The sequence below is a fragment of the Amblyomma americanum genome, chromosome 11 (assembly GCF_052857255.1).
Source record: "Amblyomma americanum isolate KBUSLIRL-KWMA chromosome 11, ASM5285725v1, whole genome shotgun sequence".
NCBI lineage: Eukaryota > Metazoa > Arthropoda > Arachnida > Ixodida > Ixodidae > Amblyomma > Amblyomma americanum.
In genome coordinates, this window is record NC_135507.1 from 1,885,729 (window position 1) to 1,908,738 (window position 23,010).

Genomic DNA, 23,010 nt, shown 5'->3' on the forward strand with positions numbered 1-23,010 from the left:
TCATTCGTGTGACAGTTCGCTAGAAACAGGTCAAGCAATGAATGGGACGTACTTGTCACCCATGCCGGTATGCAAATTACAATTTCATAGCCACAAGACAAAAATATGTCAAAAAAGTTTTGAGCTTTCGAATCTAAGGATAATAAATCTATATTAAATCTCCTACAATAAGACAGGTTAGACCAAACTGGAAGCAGAGTTCGAGCATGTCATTAAAGAATTTTAAAAGCTATGGAGCTGTAAGTATGGTTTGAACGGGTACGCACTTGAGCGAAAAAGACGCGGACGCAACAAAGGAACACACACGACATGTACAGAGCGCAACTTCCAACTAGTCTACTGTCGTAGAAGACAGATACATTCATACCCGCGCTGGGCAATCACGAGATTAACACACACTGTCCATGTCAGCATACCGCCTTTGTTCCTTGGTTGTGTCCCGTCTTCTTTGCGCAAGTACGCACCCGATCAAAGATGAACCAACTGGCCTGAACAAGAGTATTACTCCAAGTACGGTGATCACGCACACAATTAATCATTAAACTTTCGTAATGCCAATGAATTGCAGAAAACTCGGGAACAATCTGAAAATAAATGACACTTTTATATACACAGCCTGTTTATCAAATTTTTCCGCACCGACGCAACAACTTGCGACAGTACGTACCCTTACAGTGCACAGTGTCGCTATAGTGTTATCGCCCAATTATCGCATGCGCTGTCTCGGCTGATTACCGACGACTGTGTAGGCTCTGGAGCAGTCGCAGTGCAAGCTACGACGTATCTTTCTTCAGAGATTAGCTGCCCGGCTTCCTGCGAGCCCCTTTTGCCAGTGAGATGATGATCCACCATCGACGCACTGCCCCCATCAGCCGAGTTCTTGACCTCTCTCGGGTGAGGTCTACCGCACGCACCTCTTCTTTCTCCGCGGATGCACAGATGGCACCACATGGAAGTTTTGCGTAGTTTTCCGCAATGGCATACTACTACTACTACTACGCAGGCGCTGTTTACTGCGGAGAAATTTGGTCGTACGTTTATCGTCGTAAAGAAACAAGACAAAATCTCCTCAGCGTTCTCCAACGGTCTGCAGCTGTATCTATACTATACGCCAGGCGGGCGGCCATTCGAAATTTCCGTCTCTGATGCTCCGCCTTTAGGCAGCTACATTTGCCTTCGCTTATTGGCGGTCTCCGCGCTGGCTGGGAGAGTAAGCAAAGCGCATTGCTGACCGCGTGTTCTCCCGGGGATAATCTGCAGCCCGGCTCTGCGTGCTGTCTCGCCGCGAATGGCGTAGGATTACCGGTTGACGAATGACCTCAGCCCCGCCACCGGAGACGCAGATGACGAAAGGGAGAGAGGCAAGCGACACACGCGTGTTGGAGGAGCGAGTAGAACAAAAAGGCATCGCCTTCGATCCAGTCTCCGCTCGGCGACGCAACCATCGGGGGATGCTGCCATACGAGAAGAGGACAGTGACACATCGCCGAAGGGCAACGCGCCGCAGTAACTCATCGGTGTCACGCTCGGCCGCCTGCAGACGCTGCTGCGGGTGACATTTCAACGATCGCCGCGGTTTCAGCACGGTGTGCTCCATTTTTTTTGCCGTGGCTCTGTAGCACCGCCTGGCGATTCGTAGAGAAGCGCCAATAGGGGGAGCCAGTCTTCGAGCGTCGTTTCGCAGTAACGATATAAGGGGGAGTTCATCCACCTGGGGAAAGTACGGGCAGCGGCGACATGAAAGGCAGCACAGTGACTATGCCGGAGTGAGTGGCAAGGAAGCTTCTCTCTGTTTATTTTCCTGAACATATCTTTCCCCTGCAGGAATAACGTCCAAGAGGTCAGTTCAACTTTAGCGCTGAGGCAACAAAAATCGTGCACGCACCGACCGTTCACGTTCGTACTGCAGCATGCAGACGATGAGAGGCTGCGCTTCGAGGCTTCTTGTACCTTCGAAGGGGCACATTTGCGAGCATAACGGACGCCCTCATTATTCCCCACTTTACTCAACATACCTCCTACGGGAGATTATTTTTGTCTTTTCCTGCACGCAAACTTCGGGAGAGAGCCTCCTGCCAGACTCCGACGCCAGCCGTGCTGCGTAAAGACAGTGCGGCCCATATTCATTCACGCGACGTCCACGGGGCAGCACCTCTGTGCGGGCAACCACGGCGCGCAAGAGATGGCGGCCGCATCGCGTCACGGCGAATCCGGCCACGAGCCCCGCCCCAAAGCGGACTCCCGTTACCGCCCCTCCCCACCTCCCTTCGAAATAACTTCTGAGGTTTGACGATATCTCGTCTGGTCGGGCGGCAGGTCCGTAAGCCAAAACAAAGGAATAACGTCGACCAAAAAGGTCCCTGCTAAAAGGTGTTCATGACTCGTCCACTGACCTGGAAGCACGAAGCTTAAGTGCGTCGCAGTAATCGCCCTGGACATCTTGCGTACGCAGGCGCGAGATTACCGTCGTCGCGATTTAGGTATGTATCATCGAGGACTCCAGGCATCGGCGTGGCAGCCAATCCTTCCCACATTCGCTGCTGGTTCCCGGGCTGTCGTTGCTTCCGCGAGTTCGAAGAGATCTTCTCGCTTGTCCCGTCGATCCGTCAAACGCCTCTCCTCCCTCTGTGCAGCTCTCTCTCTCTCTCTCTCTGAGCTTAGTCTCGAATCTCGCAACAGTACGGGCGGGGTGCAAGTAGGAAGGTCACGTGAGCCGGGCCGTAAAGTTCCACCGAGGTGTGTTGCTGGGACAGCGCAGTTGTGTGTCCGCCTTGTTCTCGTCCGTTGTCTGCCAGCGCTGTGCTTCCCATAATTACCTGGAGGGAAAAGTGGCGCCACCGTCTATGCCAGTTTCTTAAAGAGCCCTTAATTCATTTACCGACGACACTCCGGGAAGTCGAGGTTTCGTACTTGGCCTGGCTAATATGCCCAAAAAGGTGGATTCTGCGCGGTATCATGGCTGTGCCCCGACAAAGCGCTAGACCTAGCCATCGCACCTGTATGCTCTCCGCCCTGTGCACTGTCTTAACGGAGCGTTTTTTTTTTTTACTCCTCAACAAAGTTGGCATAAACGAGCGTTCGGTATTAGGGCCGTGCAGAAATCGGCAAAGCATCCCTTCGAGGTTTTCCTCGAGAAAAGCTGCATCGTCACGACTGAGTCCACTTTTCCTGCCCAACACCAGCCAAGCCAAATACGAAAGCGCACCTTCCCGGCATGCTCTCGGTGGATGGAGCACAACGCCGCCAGCTGTCTCACGATCCGGGCAGAGGGATGGTGATAGTGTGGCCCTCCACGCCTAAAGAAGTGCCTCCCAGGGTGCCCGCTCGCCTCGCTGGCCCATCGAGGCACCTTCCGAGAATGCGGCGCCACCTGTTGTCGCGAGATTGCGGCCGCATCCAGGGAGGAGGCAAGCGGGAGAACGATGCAGCCGTCGCTCTCGCTTCGCCGACTGGCGAAACGCGTACAGCCTGAGAATCTGTTTTTTCCCAACTTTACACCAGTGTAACTTCACATTCGTGCGGCAAGCTGGACAGATGAAAACGCCAGAGACAGCTTCACTCGCAAGATGGGACCGCTTCTAGCGCCCATATACATGAATACCTCCTCTCTATGTGTGTGTAACCTCCAGGCACATCGGCCAGCTTACTCGCTTTACACCCACGGCACTGAAGCGAGCAAATAATGCCATAGGACGGGGGTGGGATACGGACGCTATGCCCTCGCAATGGGGAACTCTCATATTAGCCCCCTGACTGTCAAATTAAGCCACGACTTTAAGTGAAGAGAGAGATGCAAGTGCAAAAGCAGATCGCTGCCGGAATCTTCCTCCTCGTGATCTCAAGCATCGCCACTGGGAGCGCGGAAGCGGCTCCTTCCGCTTCGGTTGGCGCACGCGTAATCAGGAAGCCATTACTCCGGACAGCCGCCATTAAAGCAGCTGGCGCCTTGCACGGCGGAGCACTCGGACTGCGAAGGCATTAACGTAGCAGTAGCCCATACTGATTCCGAAATTAAGCGATATGACTTGCCAGGGAAGGACATTACTTTGGCAATCAGCCCACGCAGACTAATTGGCGCTCCTAGCGGGAGAAGTTTAAGCCACTCCTCAATATCTAAAGCTCGTTAATGACATTACTTTTGCTGTCAGTGCCACACGCGCACATTTTATTTCGCTTTCTTCTTATACGATGAAATTCAGAAACTCCCTCAAAAAGTGCCCTTGAGCACACGCAAATAACATTAGCTGCGAAAGTCGGTAAACGTTGTTCAGACGCAGCATAATTAATACGGAAATGAATTTCCAGACCCAGACTTTGTTCGTGCCACGGAGATGGACAAAAGTGGTCGCCGCATATTATTCGCTTCTTCGTGAGGTGTTGTCACGAGTGAAAGAGATGTGTGTTCCTCTGCTATAACGATGCAAACGAGGGCAAGCATTTCATGGGGTGTCCTGGATGAACTCGGATGAACTGAACGGCGTCATTGAATTGACCGTGCAGATCGCAGCGGGCCCCTCGGTGGACTCTGCTGGCGCCAGGTGCCTTCGGCCCTTCTCCGCACGGCGTGCAGTGGACGAACAGGGCGCACTGGCGTGCTACATGGGCTCCATCTCCAATCCCTTGGTGAGCACTGATTCCACTTTATTATTGTTTTTTAGCGAACAGGGGGGGGGGGGGGGAGGAAAGAAGTAAAGGAAGGAAATAAAGAACATTCATAGCCACAAGCACGCTAAGAACCAAGTAGCTTAGGAGAAAGGTACGAAGCAAAACGTTCAAACAGTCAACGAAATTTTACGCGGAAATTCCACCTAACTAACAATTAATTACCAGGCTGGTCAGACTAGAAGGAGCATCATGTAAGCTTTGATCACTACTCTGACGGAACAGTTACGGGCTGCGAACGAAAAACCGCCGGGGACGTCAGAATAAATGCCGGAGGCCGAGACTGCGCAAACAATCAATCAATCGATCAATCAATCATTGTAAGGTTAACAAAATAACGCAGAACTTTTTTCTAGTCATGAAACGCGTTATTAACGGCGCTGTACACCCGTGGGGAAGTAATACGTTTTATTATCGGAGGTACAAAATAAACACGTTTACTTTACATGGAATCTGACGACTCCACCGTGTTCTTGGTTATTTCTGTCGTAGCTTTTGACAGTGCGTCTTGTTTATTTTTGCTGTGTGAATTACGAGTGGGTCAGAAAACAGAATAACGTCACTATCAGATCTTACAGGGAAAAGGCGCGATGCTGGAGCATCAGGATAACCGTGTCCGTTTATTTATTTTTTTCCAAGTTACAAACGAGCTGAAATTAAACAAACATGAAAGCCAACAATCCGTTCTCATCCCGGACACCGGAAAATACCTCGTTCGATGTCGTTTCTTAGTTGAGCGCCTTCTCCACACCGCACTGCGCGACAACCAATACGTCCTCCCTCGGATCGATCATAATCGCGGTCGACATCGACCCGTTCAACGCATTTTCATTTTCAGTTATTTCTGTCCTGAACATCGATCGGGAGGAATCACGCCATCGAAGACGCTGTTTCCGCCAAGAAAAACTCTCCATCGCGATACGTTGCCCATTGTGTAAGCCGAAAAAAAAAGTGTGTTTTAAGATACTCGCAGCTGTTTATTATGTGCTTTCGTTTGCATTGCTGCAGTCGAAACCTTCGAGACTCGTTGGCCTCTCCAGGCCGCTCCCTCATTCAGTGTCTTTTTCCATTCTATGGTCTCGGGGATCGAGCCCAGGACCTCGTACTACATCAGCAGCAGCTCATTCAGTCACCGCGGCAAAAGACGTCTCGTATCGTTTTGACCACTCGAAGCACCAGCAATAGAAGCTCTAGAAAAAAAAAGGAACCGCCACCCCACCCGCGAATACCCTTTCATGCCAGGCGGTGCGCCCTGGAAGGTACTTGGCAATGCATACTTCTGAAATTACGACTTGTATTGAGGTGCCTATAAACGGATGGCGGCTGTAATTCCTAGTTCATACACCGCCTGAAGCGCAGAGGAAGAATCTTCGACACTCTATGTTTGCACAGCGTTGTGAACGAAGTGCCACGGTCGACGGAGCCCAGATATGCAACCACGACAGATTTTATGCAGACCCTCCCGTTTCTAATCGGAGATTCATGACCGCCCCTCGCAGACAGTGATTTCGCATGCTAATGCAGGCGCTTTTGAAAAGGGTCGTTTGTAAAGCAGTCGTACGGGGTCGGCACCATTTTGTTCATTACTGCGTACTTCGGACGGCATTTCACGCATAGAGAAATCTCTTTCAGCGCGTCGCAATGGCAACGCACGGATAAGCCTCCTTCTGTGATCAGGACCTCGGCGAGAAATGCTTCGCACTGAACGCGTCCCAGTACTCGCACCGTTTCATATGCAAAGGCCACGAAAATGTTTGGGCAATTCTGAGGGGGATCACGCGAGGGGACTATGCACTCCTCGGGCGTCATCATATGCGGACGCCTTTGGAAGCCAAGGGTATCGCGAGAGGGAAATAGCCAGAAGAAAAACACTGCGGTAAGGCGAAAGCCGTTTGCGACTCACTGCACTGATTTGAATTTGCCGCGCTTGAATTCATTTCACGACAGAGGAGAAGAGCAGCTGGCGAGAGCGTGGCAGAGATATCACGTGACATCACAAGTTCACGTGACCTAGGTCGCGTGACCTAAAATGTAACGGACGGACGCGAGTATGCGCCATTAAAGGCTATCGCCTTAATAAGTATGCGGTGCAGAGCATTTGGCAGGTGCAAGGAGCGATGGAAAGCAATTTCTATCTCGCTCTCATTCGTCAACTTCCCGGCCAATCTGCTCGTTCTATTTTACTTTTGGCGGGCCGTCGTCTTATCGCTCTTTTCCACGAGAGAGCCATTCCTGCCAGTTTTTTTTTTTTTTTGCAGTCGCTTGTAAAGCGTGCATTCCTGTACGACACCACTGTTATGCAACTGAGCCCGCGTTACAAAATTGCAGTCCGAAGCCGGCAATTGGTCCCGCAATGGGGAAACTGGCCCCGCTCTCGGCTGACGTCGGCAGCGTGGGCCGCAGGCGCAGACGACGTCGGCGCGCGGGGCGAAGAGGGCCGGCCGCGGGTCGTGCGAAGATTGCGCAACCGAGAACAGAAGCGAGAGTCGCGGAAGAGAAGAAAACAACGCGAGATTCCTTCATCCTCTCCCGCACATTCAGTTCCTCCTCCTCCTTGCCTATGCTCTGTTCCACGCTCTGCCTGACGCACTTTGCAACTTACGCAAGCAGTGCGAGAAACGTGTTCGTCCCCCGACAAAGGACGCCGGCTTCACCACGCAACAGCGTGTCCGCAGCGCGCGTCTGATTTGCCTCTTCGATGAAACAACAGCGCCACAGGAAGAAGGGGAAAGTCGCGGCGTGGCAACGCCGAAGGAAAAGGCGTATCACCGTTCGTTAGCTGCACGGTCGGAACACTGCACAAACAAGATCCCTTGTCGTGTGGTCAAAGTGGACGACGTTCGGAGGTGCGGCTTAAGAAGCACGCGAACTGCCTCGACATCGAGCAGTCTGGTGATCCACTAGTCGCAGCTGCAGCAGGCGCAAGGACGGGTGCTCTCCGATACTCTCGAAAACCAGAGTTCTGTTCCGTCAGCGGGATCGAGTGAAGCGGGAGACTGCGGAAGCTTTTCATACATTAGAAACCGGGCCCTCGCGTGCTAGCGATCCGTCGGTGAGCCTTTCTGGAAGGAAGTATATTTTTTAGTATGAGCGAATGAAAGTTGCATGTTGATGTTTTCTAGGAGGAATTTTGGCTCGTGGCGTGCGATTGGTCTGGGTTGTAGCGGTTAGTCGGATATAACTAGGTAGTCGTCCATACAGCGGAACACATGTGACAAGCATCGTACGGGTGTTCCCGCTAACTGGACGACTACCCAGTCACATACAAAGTGGACAAGACAGAACGGCAGCAACAGCTCACTGGCCAGATTACAGACATCTTCAACGAAGAACTAAAAGGGCTACAAATAACGAGCTAACTACCACAAAACAGCGCTCCGCAATTTCAAACGAAATGCTTAACCAACTAGCCCAGCACCAAGTTTTGCTAAGCAATTTCTGGACTGACGCTTTCATGCGGTCACGATGTGTGCCGGCGATGCGGACCACGAAGCAAGGAGTGACTGCTCCCATGCACGTCTGCGCATTCCAAGTTAATCAAGAGGGGAATGCAAGGGATGAGAGCCGCATTGAAAAGACCCTGCAGCCATGAGGCCAGTTTTGACGTCCTCACAACTGCCGGCTAGAAGCTACGAGGGGCTACTGCAAGAATTCAGGGACAAGAAAGAAAAATGAACAAGAACACAAAAAAGGCCCTACGCGGCCGTACCACACATTTATGGCATTCCACACAACGTGAAGAAGATTCGCGCAAGAGCAGACGAGGTGGTGTTTATGTACGCTCCAGTTGACGAGCATGTGCGAACACTGACCAAAGAAACAAAATCGATGCAACAAGAAGCACCAGAATAAGCACGTGAAATGCGTGAAAAATGTAGCACATGCACGACCACTGTCACGCAGCCGCACTTGCACCGGCCAAACAGGCCGATGTTGGAACGAACTGAGTCTTCAAGAACACAAGAGGTCTCAGAGGGCGCCAACAGCATCGAAACAGCGAAGCACCGCCGCACGCGTGAGTGCGCCCCGCAGCCTCATCAACAGCACTGTCACCTCGACATACATCGATCTACGGACCTGGAAAATTAACCAAGCCATCAACATGGGGCAAGGAGCGACGTATGCGTCAACATATCTTCAACCGCACTTCGTGACAAAGAAATTGGACATCTCTGCGATGCGGCATGTTGTTACTTTTTGGGTGAGCGTTTTTTTCCTCTATGTTGTTCGCGTACCTTCCCTTTCCCGCACAGCGGCGAAGTATGCAACTGTCGAACACGCGATAAAACGGGGTGTCGCCCTGGCGCACTGTTGTTTGTTTCTTGTTTTGCGTAATTTACGCAACGTGGGTAATTTCAACCCCGCGATATGTCTTCAGCGATGCTGTGCCTACTCGAGGGAGGACAGACTCGAGGGAGCGGAGGGGAAGGACACAAACAGCTTTTGGATGACAGCGCTAACTCTGCGCACGTCGAAGCGATAAAGGTGGAATTAAAGCGGGACAACGGAGCAGCAAGCGGCTTGTAACACGCGAGGAACGGAAGAGCAACCAATACAGACGGCCGCTAAGTTAAGACTGGCTATTCGTCAGTCGTTGCAGATGGAGCAAGAAAACGAGCAATGGGGGAGGGGGGGGGGGGGGGGGGGACGAACCACTGTCCTTTTTATTAAGCGCTTGCTCTCGACCTTTCTTTGAAACAATGATCATGCCAAAAGACAGAGAAAAAATACATTTCAGAAACCGGGTCCGTAACAGCTAGGCGGGATGGGTCTCAAGCTCGTCGTTACGCGGTCTCCATCCTTCGACAATTCCGTCCTCAGGTGTGGCACTGGTACACACGGGGACATTATTCGTTTCCGGACGGAACACACACGCCCCCGAGCGCTGCTGCGCAAAGGCAAGGCACGAGGAAACAAGGGTAGTATGCAGCTCCATAACCTTGCTTGCGCACAGCGGCGGCAAAAGGCGCAGTCGCCATTGACGCAAGAAGAGCAAGTAGGCTGGCGCTGCAGACGGGCAACAAACGCAGGGGAAACGAAAGCGACAAGTACCGCATTCACCCGCGCACAAGTAGACCGCGTTCGTAGTGGACGAAAATTGCAGTTACTGCTGCAGCTGAACACAGCATCAGGCCTGTAACTGATGGGAGTAATAGCGATGATCGCCGTCATGGCCTTTCTCAGCACATGAAACGATTTTTAGGGTTTTATTTATTTATTTATACACATTATCTACATTGGGGCATTGTTGTAGGGGGGAATATCATAAATAAACAAATGGTTTAATGTACTCAGAAAAATCCACGATGGGGGGGGAGGGGGGGGGGGGGGCAAGAAATGTTGTAGAAGGACGCGCGACAAACGCGGAGAAAATAAGAACATTTCCAAGTACAGCAGCACTGCCTTGCGCAAAGCAGACACCACTCTGGGAATATGATCAACAAGCTACACTAGGACAAGAAATATTATTTGCACTCATCACTTAACTAGCGCGAGCCAACGCGTAAGAATGCATTGGTTCCTTTCATGAGAAGGGAAATCAAGCATTGCCCACGGTGATCAGTTTGGCTTGGTTTTCCTGTACTCAAGCCAAGCACAGGCACCTCATGAGTTGCTGCGTTTGTGTTCGCACCTTGAGCAGGTAACACACGTCTAGCGAGCAGGGATCAGCGTTAATCCCAGAGCTGAGCGGTGTGCATGCACGCTGGGAGACTCGGCAAGCAGCTGGACAGGCAAGAGAACGCGGCAGGCATATGTCGGACTGGTCGGCATTTCATCCTCTCAAATCTACCTCATCACGCACAGCGCCAACAACACCTGTTCCAGTTCGCCACAGAGGGGAAAAGAAGTGCGCTGCGAACAAGTACCCAAACGCGGCAGCTTTAAAAAACGCTTGGAACGAGAAGGCTGAGCTGGACGCCGCAGCTTATACGCGAGTTAAGGCGGCAAGCATGCGAGGATAGCTGCGCAGTGCTGAATGCCAAGAAAAGCTGGACAGTGCAACCGAGCCTGCCTCCTCACGCACCAACGTCGAACCACAAAGAGGAAGACGCTGCGAAAACGGTAAACAAATCCGAGTAGCCCGTGGCATGAGTGGGTAGCCATTTTGTCTAGACGCGCTGACAATAGCCCCCACGTCCAGGTCTGGTTGTATTGGCGCAGGATGGAGCCTGGCCTGGGGAAGCGTGAGAGAAAAGCAGTACGTACAGAGGAAAAACAGGCACTCCTGTTTTTTTTACTCTCTGGTACCGTGCAGTGCACTCGAAGCTACGCGGATGGCGTCGACTGCAACCAAGCGGCGATATTTTAGTGTCGCTCTCGCATCAGCACAATCAGAAACTGACAGACGCATTGGTCACCGCATTGACTGTTGCAGTTACTTGTCAGGGGGCAGGTGTTCGCTTTGCTACGCATTTCTGCTTGTGAATATCATCGCGAACGCGAAGTGAGTGTGATTAGCTGCAAAGCCAGCCGCACCCTCGGCTACCACTGCACGGTTTTAGCTGCAAATGGGGAAACCAGCAGGCGCATATTTGTCGTTGTGTCGACGCCTACGCTGAATGGCCGCCGGATATGTTCGCAAACTACACTTGTTCGTGGTCGTGGGTGCGGTGTGAAAGACTGGCAGCGGAGCGAGCCGAGAGGCTGCCGCTGCACGGTTCTAGGCACGAAAGGGAGGAGGTATAAGCCGTTTAGCGAAGCAAAAGAGCAGAGCAGTCCTCGAGGCTTAGTTTGCGCGCGGTAATCCTGTTTGGCCCCGCAATGCCGCGCTGCCTGTCTCCATTTCCCTATCTCTGCCTGGGCCAACCACACAGCGTCGACGTTTGACAGTGGAGCGGTCCTCGCTTTGTGTGTATTGTATACGGCTCGGCCCAATTGAGGGAGACCGCGCAGTGCAATCGGCAGACCGGGCGGCGTGATTGCGACGCTACTCCCGCTGCGCATGCGCAGTGGCCAGGGGGACACTCAATGGCCGGTCCGGTACAGCTCTAGGCTAGCGCGCCATTTTAAAACTGTTTGTGGGCGCACCAGAGGCAACCAATGGGAAACCATTTTTACGAGCGAACAGCTTTCCGAAGCTGCCGCCGATCAGCGCCGACTTCCGCCTCACTGCGCCCAGCCAACGCAGGCTGCCGGATGCGTCCCTCCCTCGGTCTTGTCCCACCTTAAACACACATGCTCCCGTGGTGGAGAGAGCGAGGCGGTTCACCCACTACGCTTCGCCGTCTGCCATCCCGACGGATTCAGTGCGACGACTTCTTTTACAACTGAACGCTCTCTTTTTCTTTTCGGTTTCGTCGTTTCTTCTCCGGATTCAAGGCTACTTTTCCCGAGTCCGGCCAGTGGTCGTCTTTCTCAGTTTCGTTCATCTCATAGTTTTTTTTTTTTCGATTTCCCGTGTAGCGTGCCCCTTCCTAACTTTTTTTTTTTCCTTTTGACGCTGCGAAGGGATCAATACATTTCCGCGGCACACGCGAATAATCGCGATTTCGCTGCGTTTAACGCCGAAGCATTCCGCAGTCGTAATAAACCCTGACGACTTCCTAAAAAAGCCAGAGTGGGGCAACCGCATGGTCATGCCACCTGCAACGTGTAGCGGCGCCATACAAATGGCTCAGCTCTTCCTAGAAAATAACTGCGAGTGCAATTCCTTTCTCCGCCATAAATTTCTCTGCTGCTATGCTTCTTTGCTGCGCTGAGTGCCGTGTATTTTGTTGCGACACAAATCCGCTTGGGCGCAGCGATGACCAACATTTTCGTCTCTAATCATTAAAACAAAGCGCCGGAAAGGCAGCGCTCAAAGTGCGGCCTCTGCTGATTTGAGCACAGGTGGGGACGAGGGGCGTTGGCTCCGAGGTGGGCGTACTCAGGCTGACGATGGAAACTAGCGACTGCAACGCATCGCCAACGCTTCGTGCAAGTTAAAGCTGGAGGCTCTTTACACAGCGCCGGCGCTTCTGCACCAAAAGTGCAGTGGATGGCGGTCATTACGGGATTGGGGCGACCATGGCAAGAGACGCAGATCCACCCCGCAATATTCCGCGCTTCCCTTGAAAGGCCCCCCTTCTTCATTCCACTCTCTGCTGTCAATGCCCCATGTACCCATCCGTGCAGCAGGGTGCTTCGTTCTTCGCCAGTCTTGAGAAGTTAGAGACGCAATGTCCATTCGAATGAAGGGGTGCAACACAGTGCATGCACTTGCTTTGAAGTTGTCCTTGGTGCGCTACCTCAACGGTTGTTCCCTGGGGTTGCTTTTTTATCTTGCACAAGAAGCACGTGTGAGAAACAGGCGCTGTGAGGAAATAAAATACTATATGAGCTTTTATATGACGGGCACCTAGCCCTGTCCAGTGCTTTCTTCACTGTAAAATGAATACCAGCGCTAAACAACTCGAAGCTTCCCTTTTTTCCTCCACAAAAGACACGCTCTCTCGAGACAACGCGGGCCACGAACGTTCCGAAGCTTCGCTCAGCGTGAGAGCAGCGGGTAGCAAGCACAAGGGCGACCACTTTTCCCCGCCGGTTTGGGGAATCCGCGGGGAAAGAAAGAAAGGAGATATGCGTGGGCAGAGTGAAAAATGGCAGGACGCACGGCGCACAATGCGAGTTGCAAAGGGAGGGGAAGCGTTTTGTTCCTAGCCCGAGATCCGCGAAACAGACACGGCCTTTTCTTTGGCTCCCTTCCGTACACACCCCGCTATCATTGCTCTTCCCATGTTTTCACCGCCAATGACGTTGCCGGTCTCCCTTTGCACAGAGCTGCAGTGCCTTCACTTTATGGCTCCCTCGTTGGCGGTAACCTCTTTACGAGTTTCCCGCGCGCGGGCTTCCCCTTGCGTCCGTGCCCAGCGCAGAGCGTGGCACGCGCTTCTAAACCAATAAAGAGCGCCTACTGCCGGTATCGCGTACGCGCTCGGGGCGTCTACGGATACCGCAGAAACGCGAGTATAGACAGACACCTCTGAAGTTCGCTCCCTTCCAACCTCACCCTTGCAAAATATAAGGAAATGGAAATCGGTCCTAGCCGTCCGCCAGGCGATAAGGCTAAATAATAATAAAAAAAATTCTGAAGCATTGCATAGAGGGTAAAGTCGAACAGGCGACCTCCATATTCAGAAACCGGCGCTGCGCCGACGAAAACCTAAGCGAACGCCATTGGGATACGAGACACTGACGCTGAATTTACGTGACTTTTTTCCCTCGATTTTAGAGTGCAAGCTTACTTCAGCCCTTTTCAAATGACATATCTAAAATTTTCCGATGCCTCTACATCGAGCATTTTTTTCGGCATTTTGATGCACTGACTTTCGTATTTGTAAGTTTTATCCATAAACGAGAAGTTCACACACCGCTCGGTCGTCGCACAACGCATGGATCCCCACAGACCCATCCATTCAACATGTACACTGTAAACTGTGTTCGGCCCTGCCCTGTTCCTCGCCTATTCTGCAGTAAACAAGGGTAGAAAAAATGTTATGGTCAAAATAGTCAGCAGTAAATGCCTCGCTGCATTAGGGCCCGTGCGGCTGGTTCTATAGCACAGAAAACAAATATCCGAAATGCAGCAAGACTAAAATTGGCGGGACATGGAGACCATGTGTGCATCTGGGGCATTACGTAAAGCCTTTTCTTTAATACGGGTTGTTTATGAAAGTCGTCAGTGTATGCATGTCACATTTTGGTGCCCCTTTGTATGTGATGCGATCCCGACAAGCTTTTACAATCGGGTGTGTTTGTTTCTTTCTCTGCTGACATGCTGCCCTCAAAAGTCGCAATGCTAAAGGGGTCCGAGTCATAGAAAGAGATGTACCCTTTCTGAAGACTGTCCAGGGCAGCTTCCCCGCAATGCGAAGAAAACTCACCGAGACAAAGTGCGGTACAGTTTCTGGGCTGCACTGCGCTCTCAGTGCGTCGTCCGCAAGGCTCGGCGCTGGCTGTATTTCTTTTGTCCTCACCCGATACATAGTCCGCAAGGGAGACTCGCAAGGAAAAAAAATTAAACGCTGGGTGCAAATGCTACAAAAGTTCATTTCCAAATGTCCATAACATATTAGCGTAAAAGAAGAACCCATTTATTCTTGGTCTCTTCATCAGCTCCTTATTCCTCTTTATATAAAAAAGGTGATATAAAAAATCAACCCCTTCTCAAGTTACAAATGACATCTTCTCCTCTTGAAGGGACCCTGCAACACCTTTCGACCACAGTAAATAAGCTCACTCAGTCGCAAGACCATGTTGTCATGAACATATCTGGGCCAAGTAATACACTTCAGCCCAATGGCGCTCGAAAGCTGGCTAGTCCTTTCCGGCGACAACTCAGTTTCTGCGACAAAGATCCTTGCTGGACGATACTCGTGAAGCGAAGTCCTTTCATATCGCAGGTATACCGCTACTTTATTCAATACAGTGTTTCAGGGCCCCGTTTAAGTGATTCACTCTTCTCCCAAGCTCATACGGGTAGCATCGATAGCCCGCTTTCTCGCACAAGCGGCCACTTGCGCAGTCTATAGGCAATACGCGTTACGCATAGAATGAGCATTCTGGTCTGGGCTAGTTGGTTCACTGTTTTTCTTCGACAGATTAACACAGCGCTATGGAGCAGGCACGCAAGACAGGACGGGTGCCATTTTTTTTTACTCTACTCTTTTTATTTGTCCTGTTGTTTTTCTTGTCCCGCCCTGTCTCGCCTGTCTTCTTCTTGCGTACTTGTTGCATAGAGCTGTGCTAATGTATCGAAGAAATACGTACAGAATACAAGTCGGAGATGCATGGGCGGCCTTTGCCGCTATTTTCATTTATTTAAATTTTGCCTACGACAACGGTACTCACCGAAGTCAGTATATGCCAGTAATTGTCAGGTCCCGCGGGCACGCGCACAGCCAGTGGGCCGACCCACAGCAGCCGTCGCCTTGAGAGCATCGCTTCGGGCGCTCGCGTGTTGTTACGGGTGCCGACAAAAGCACGCCGTGCATGCACACAGTCCGCACAGCGTAAAATTGTAACGTTCAAACGTGCGCTATCCTGAAAACACAAAAACCCGGTCTCACTGAAAGGAAGGTGGGATGCTTGAATTCGCGTTAGTACGGTACCGATCACGGAACGTCGAAAGGCACCGCGCTCTAAAAGCGCGGCTAAACTAATAAGCGGCTGCTCGCTTAAACCCACGCTCGGTCATTCGTGCTGAACGCGAGTTGATGCGCAGAGAGGGCAGAGCTTCTCTCACACCTCATGCTTTGCCTGCTGCGTTTCCTCTCTTTTTTTTAGCGTTCCTTCACTGGTGATACTTGGTCTCCACCTCTTTTATCCTACTTTAAATGTCGTCCGCGATAAGCTTTGCTCACCTGCCCTCAACCACGCTACGAGAGAAGCGTCTGTGCTGCCCATGTCCTCCGGGATGCGGGACACGGAGAAGAAGAAACTGGCATTCAGTAGGCCGCCATACCAAGCCCGGTGTCTAAAACTTTCTCTGCAGCCCTGCTGCGCGCTACAGGGCGGTTCGATAAGGCGCGGGCGCCGAGCGCAAACCCTCGGGAAGGACGTGTTCCTGGACTGCAGTCGGGTGCATCAACAGTACCCCCCTCGGGTAATTGGGGTTCCGGTAAACACGCCACAGGTTTCGGCCAGCAGAGGGCGATAAGAGATTGAAGGGCGGTCCTTTTGGCGCAAAATTCCACGAGTGGCGTGCTCAGCGCGGGCCGGGAAAGTAAGGGGAGAAAGAAGTGGCAGTGTGCACCAAAACTGCCCACGGAGTTGCCCACCCACGCACTTATCGTGGCAATGTCGGCCGCAACAACAAGGGGGACAGACGAAGATGACAGGCTAACAACGAAAGATTAGACAATAGACGAGATACCGATAAGGCGAGATAAAGGTAAAGCGCACATTATGTTTGCAGGCTGCACTTTCCGGATCAATTTGGAACAAGTGGGATGTGTAAGAGGAGACTCGTTTACCTGCTCACCACTTCTCAATGGCCATCACGTGAACGCGGCAATTATTCGTGACGACACACAGCGGTGACGTAGACGTCGTTTACGACAGGGAAAGGCTCTCACTCATCTGTCGCTGAAAAAAAAAACAACAGCAAAGAAAGATCGTCAGAGTGTTCTGCTGCCCCCGGGTTCTCAAGCGGGTTCAGAGGCCCGAGCAAGCTCCCAGATCGGGCGGAGAACGTATATATATACACGAATGAGGGCATGCCCCGGAGAAACGCGACGCGTTAACGGCGCGCCCTCGAGCCGACGACAATTGAATTGTGGGAAGAGCGGCTCAATATCACCTCCCTCCCTTCCCCAGTGCCGAGTCCAGCTTCGCTGAAGGTGAGGGAGAGGAGGACACTCTGCGAAGTGCAAACGATCTCCCCCCGCAAGGCCGGAATTGGTTTAACACCTGCAGCTCAGAGCTCATTCTAATCATCGCGAATTCACCACCCGATGCGCTAAAAGCTTCAGAGCCTAAAGCTCTCGCAACACGCTGCGCGATATCAACGGAATTAATTACTTAAGCAACTCAGGACATAAAAAGGAAAGCGGAATACTCGATGCAGCTGAGCAGATTGGCGAGTACATCTGCCAACTTTATACGCATAGTGGTGAAACAAATAACCGTAAGATGACCAAACAGTTTGCAACTGACGTGACAAAAACAACAAACTACAAATGGCAGCAGCTCGTCGACTCGATCGCTTTCAGTCGACGCCAGGCGCGGTGCCTCGCGGCTATGAGCGCAGTGCGAGCCGCCTGCGAAAATGCAGTCTATAGAGGAAGTGCAGTGCGCCTTTGGACTGGATCCGCAGTCGGCTTTGGCTCGGCTCGCAACGACCTCGCGTGGCGAGGGAGGAAGAGCCCGCAGGAAGGAAGTGCAGCTCGAAAGGACCGGTGGAGGCGATGAAAGAGACGAGGACTGAAGGTCATCTCATTTTATTCATTAGCGAGAGAAATACCGCTGCGGTCTGAACAAATGTGTACAATACCATTAATATAAATTAAATAAGACAGGACATAAAATACCACATTGTGGAATCCCCGAGACTATTTGTTCACTGCGAGAAATGACTCCATTTATTTCAACACGTATTTAACAGGCAGCTTTTTCAAGCCCACGTATGTGATAATGATTCAGACTAGCGCCTTCTGATCCGGAGTTCACGGGTTCGAACCCGGCCGCAGCGGCCGCGTTTCGATGGAGGCGAAACGCAAAAAAAAAAAATTAATGTGGATTAGCTCACCTGATCCAGACATAAAAAGCGAAATATGCGTCTCACATATCTCGTCTCACATAACCGTCTCACATATCTCGGTGGACCGCGCCGTAAAGGAAGGGATAAAGGAGGGAGGGAAAGAAGAAAGAGAAAACTTAAAACTGAAAGTTGGATTTTGAGGAAAGGCGCGGCGCTGCGCAGCGGCGGAACACCCGTGGATCGGTGCTACTAGTGGCGCACGCGCAGTAGTGACTAGGGAGCGAGAGAGAGAGAAATATCCGCGGCGAGGCCCTCGTTATGACGTCGTCATGTGCCTCCTCGGAGCACCGCCGCGGTGAAATCTCAAGTTCGCGGCCAGTAAAGCATTCACTTTAAAAGGCGCCAGTGTGCTGTGCGATGTCAGTGCACGTTAAAGCTCCCCATGTGGTCGAAATTATTCCGCGGAGACCTCCACTACGGCACTTCTTTCTTATTTCACTCCCTCCTTTATCCCTTTCCTTACGGCGCGGTCCGTGTGTCCCCCGCTATATGTGAGACAAATGCTGCGTCACTTACTTTCCACAAAAGCCAATTTTCATTTTATTTCATTACAGCGAACAGAAAGGACAATTATATTTTTCGTAGATAGATCTCCTATGCAAACTAGACGCCATTAAAAAAAAATCCTTGTTTCGTTAGCTGGATTGGTAGTAATTTGGCAAGGTGTTAATTGGAGGGTGTCATTGTTCAATTGGACTCGGCGCCACGACTACAGCCCAGGGGCTTCTGCGCCCCGCAGGGCAGCAACCGTGCCGTTAGCCACGCATACCACACACTGCGCGCAAATTGGCCAGACTGGACGCGAGCGGACGGCCTAATCCTTAGCCAATCCGTCTCGCTGGGGGAAATTCAGGCCTGTTCCGCTGGAGATTAGACGGGAGCGAGGCTTCGCATTTCAACGCCGCTGGCACAGGCTGGCTCAGATGGCGACGCCATGGCACCGAGAGTGGTTTTTAGTCGTGGCTGTAAACTGAGGCGAACTTCAATGGCGCGTGGCTATAGGGCGGAGAACTACGCAGCTTCCTCAAATACTGGCGCTTGAAAAATTCGTCCTGACCCAGGGCACGAGCCTGGGATCACCGAAGAAGTCGCTCTGCACACCATGCAAACCCGGATGGGTGCAGAAGTTAGTTGGCCGAGGCCGAATTGATCTGCAAACCAAAAGGGCAGCGAAGTTAGCTCGGGGACAATTATTCCCTTCTATGAATTTTGCTCAACCTGAAATCACTCAACTCGAACAAATAATCGTCAAAAGTTCAGCTAACTTAGCTGAGAGTGTCGCCCGGCTACTTTTGTACGTGAAAAGCTTTAGACGAGACGTTAACAACTAATACGGCTAAACAGGTTTAGTTTGACCATTTTGCAGGCGTCTGATTGGAAAATGCGTCGCCTTGCGACACAGGCGAACGTCAGCGCGACGAGACGCGCTCACTTAATTGGGACGCGCCTGAGCAACGTCTGCGCAAGCTTCTGCGACGCTCGGTGAAAGTGATGACGTCAAAGACTAACCTGGCAGTGGCATTGATTGTACAACGCTAAGGACGGTGGACAAGACCCTTCTTCCGTTTCGTTGGCGGCTCTTCCGCGTAGCGTAATTTCTATAACACGCGTTGCTACTGCACACACATCAAGGGCTGCTTGATGAGTTTCTATTCTTGGAACATTGCGCCGATACAGCCGTAGCCGTTGGTGCCACACATTTCGCCAATATCGCAGACATTTGTACTTGCGTGGATATTGTTCCGTATAAAAGCGATGCGCTGCGTGAAAGCGGTCAGAAAAAACGAGGAATTCGACCGACCCCTTTGCACGCGTCGACATCCGAAGAATGCCAAGGTGCAAAAGATGTGCAATGCTGTGCGCCGCCACTGAAGGCCTGCAATGTTCGGTACAGGAACACTCGTATTCAGTACACTATATATACGCACAGCAGCGAAAGATGTGCCATAGAACTGGCGTAATTTTAGTTTCAACATGAGCGGATAAAGGCGCCTCGTGTATGTATTCTGTTTTTTTGTTTTTTTTGCGGGGTAACGCATTTCGGCGAGGTACTGGCATGAATTCTTGAAAGTTAGCAGTGCAGAAAAACGTCGTTGAGGGACTATAGGAAAGACGGCGAGTGAAAAACTTTTCTACGGCGTTATCTTTTTTTTTTTCCTCAAATGCCGGCAGTTTAGTTCACGTGGAGCATGAATTGCGCTACGCGATACGACGGGAAAAATGTGGACTTTACGATGCGCAAGAACATAGTGGGACACGACAGGGCAAATGAAATCGAATAGGCCGGGATAATGGGGTATGACAGAATAATGAAACAGGATGAGAAAGGGCAGGATGAAATAAAAAAGGGACTGTTCCATTCTATGCTGTGCTCCTCTAAAAGGCGCGGGGTTTTACCCACCCGTTTTCAAATGGGCTTGCTGCGCGTCGCCTCCCTACGGTCTGGCGCTGTTGCGCTGGCATACTGCACAGGGATGAAGTGCTTCAAAAATGGGCCAGTCTGGTGCAGACAGAGCATGTCCATGGGGCACTCGGGCCAATCTGCCGTTACGCGAGTTGTCAGAACACGAGAGCTACGCTCCTCCTGCGCACAGCGAAACGACGCCACAAGGAATGCGCTTGATTGAAGTCAGCTGTATGAACCGCGTCTTATCCAAACCGCTTTACTATTTGGACCTGTCGCACGTGCAAGTGACACGCGAAAAGGTGGGTCTGTGCGGGACCTAGCCTTCAGTGTTAAGGCCGCACCTTCAACGAGCGCGCTGTTTCGAGACAGCTGTTCGTCCGATACGTCGACAGCGTCAGCAGTTGAATGGAAGGCGTGCGAATTGGGTCGAGAGAATTGGGCGGCCTCCCACTGAGAATCGCGGATCTACCGGTGTTCCCACCGCTGTCCTTCATCTCAACCTTTACTTCCTTGATGACGTCACCAGGCGCCTGCGTGATGTCAGTCGCCGACACGCTCGTCGCAAATAAGTTCGCGTGGGCGGCTGCTATATCGAAGGCAACGGGGCAATGAATAGGGAGGACGGTACACGTCGGACGAAAGATTGTTCCCGGATGTAGGTTGCCGTGCGTGCTCTCTCTCCCACGCTTTCCCCTTTTTCTTTTATTCTTGTACTGCTGCGTTGTGTTCCATTTTCCCTCGTCCTTCCCTCCTACGAAAGAGCGAACGAGGAGAGCTGCGTCTTCCACACTTTTCCCTCCCCTCTGCTGTCGTGCTCCCCCATCTTCCCCGGGGATAGGGCGAGTGAGGAGAAGCGTCGTGTCTGACGTCCAAGCGGTTGCCCCTGGGGATCGCTTCTCTCCCCGGTCTCCCGATCGAGGCCCCGTTTTGGGCCACGAAGCGGTTTGGCCACACGCGAGGGGAGCGGAGCGCTGACCGCAGTAAGGGGGGGGGGGGGGGGGGGCAGTGCGCTATTTTCGACATCGCCGCCGCCCTCGGCTCCTTCATAGCTGCTCGCCCCGAAATTTAAGCAAATGCATGGGTGCGCCGCGGTAAGTATGGACTGGGATCAGCGATGGGGGAGGAGGATTAACGGGAGGTTGTAGGGAAGCGGGAGATGTGACGAGCACCCATGAAAGGAGTAGGGGGAGCTCTACAGGAGCCGGATGAGCAAGGTCACAAGGGAGAGCAAAATTAAGGAAGTGTTGAGAGAAAGGTGGATCCAGAGGCAGCTGGGGTCGACAGGGGAACGGCATTTATGACACGAAAAGGCGAAAGCAAGAGCGAGTAAGAAGTGAACACACAAAGCAGGGCATGCGACGAGAGAAAAAAAGTATTCACGAAATGTTCGGAAAAATTAAGAGACGAGAAAGGCTTAGAGGCAGACAGGGAAGGGCATGTGCTGAAAGCAGAGGTACTTGGGGAAGGATTAGTGAAGATTCGAGGCGAAAAAGCGGGCACGGAAGCGAGTGTGACGAAAAAGATCACCTACATGAAATGACCCGGAAAGGAGCGAGGTGGGGCAATGGCAAACATAAGGAACCGTAGGGGAAATGAGGTATGGAATGAGGAACTTGGAGCTAGGCAGCAAGCGTATTACAAGGTAGCTCCTCCCTCTCACTCATTCCGTGTTCGTGCTGGAACCGAAGGGAGGAAACGAGTTGAATGTGCGCGCATACAGCGAAATAAAGTGCACACTCTGGGGCCTCCGCGAGGTACTCGACACGGTACTTCACTTTGCACAATCTTTAAGCACAAGTTTTCCGAGTCACAAGAGCGCCTTTTTCGCCATAACATTTTCAGCGGTGTAGTATATCCGAATAAAGCTAAGACGAGCTAACTAGCAGTTGGTAACTAAGCTATTACTGTTAGCATTCCTGAATATCGAGAGGCCTGCAGCCGACCGTGCATAATATCCATGTCAGTTTTTACAATTCAAAACCGCGGTTACCCTCGGCGCTGTGGCCCAACAAGTTTTGGCCATTTCGACGAGTTACGTGCACTGGAGAGGCTGCTTTGCCTGCAAGCTTCTCAAAGGACATGCATTTCGGCACGCTGCGGCCAAAATTTGTTGGGCCATAGCGCCGAGGGTAACCGCGGTTTTGAATTGTAAAAACTACATGGATATTACTTACGGTCCGCTACACGCCTCTCGACATTTAGGAATGCTATCAGTCATAGTTGAAAAGTTAACTTATCAATATTAGTTAAGCAGCCTGCTAGTGTTAGCTCGTCTTAGATGCATTCGGATATACTACACCGCTGAAAATTCCACGGCGAAAAAAGCGTGCTTCTAACTCAAAATGCCTGTTTTTAAAAATTGTGCAAAGTCTAGGTGAAACACTGTGTATACTTGCGTCCAGGTGAGAACAAATACAATATACAGGTGCATTATGACGCTGTGCGCATGTGCAAAAATAAAAAAAAATAAAAATGGAGGACGCTAAAGCTTCGCCTTTAAGAGTGGAACGCGACAGCGTGTTAATTGCAGCACTGTTAGCAGCACTGTTAGCCCTCCCTACCACCCTGGGAGGTGGCATGCAGCGCTAATGCATTCTGGCCACATCTCGCTCTCTCACCACCGCCACATGTACCAAAACACGAATGAGGCGTCCGCATATCCAGGGAGCCAGTTATGCGCCCTTCCTTTCCCCAAAGCCAT

General features: G+C 51.7%; 1 protein-coding gene across 6 annotated transcripts in view; it reads left to right on the plus strand.

Moving 5' to 3' along the window:
* The window catches only part of LOC144110152 (inactive phospholipase C-like protein 1), a 113,645-nt gene that overhangs the window by 3,777 nt on the left and 86,858 nt on the right, over window positions 1-23,010 (plus strand). For all 6 annotated transcript variants that reach the window (XR_013309721.1, XR_013309723.1, XR_013309724.1 and 3 more), the window contains exon 2: window positions 4,501-4,623. Coding sequence is in view for 3 of the 6 variants with exons in the window: in XM_077642990.1 (XP_077499116.1) it covers window positions 4,600-4,623 (24 nt within the window). In the remaining 3 variants the exon portion in view is untranslated. The remainder of the gene's footprint in view (window positions 1-4,500; window positions 4,624-23,010) is intronic.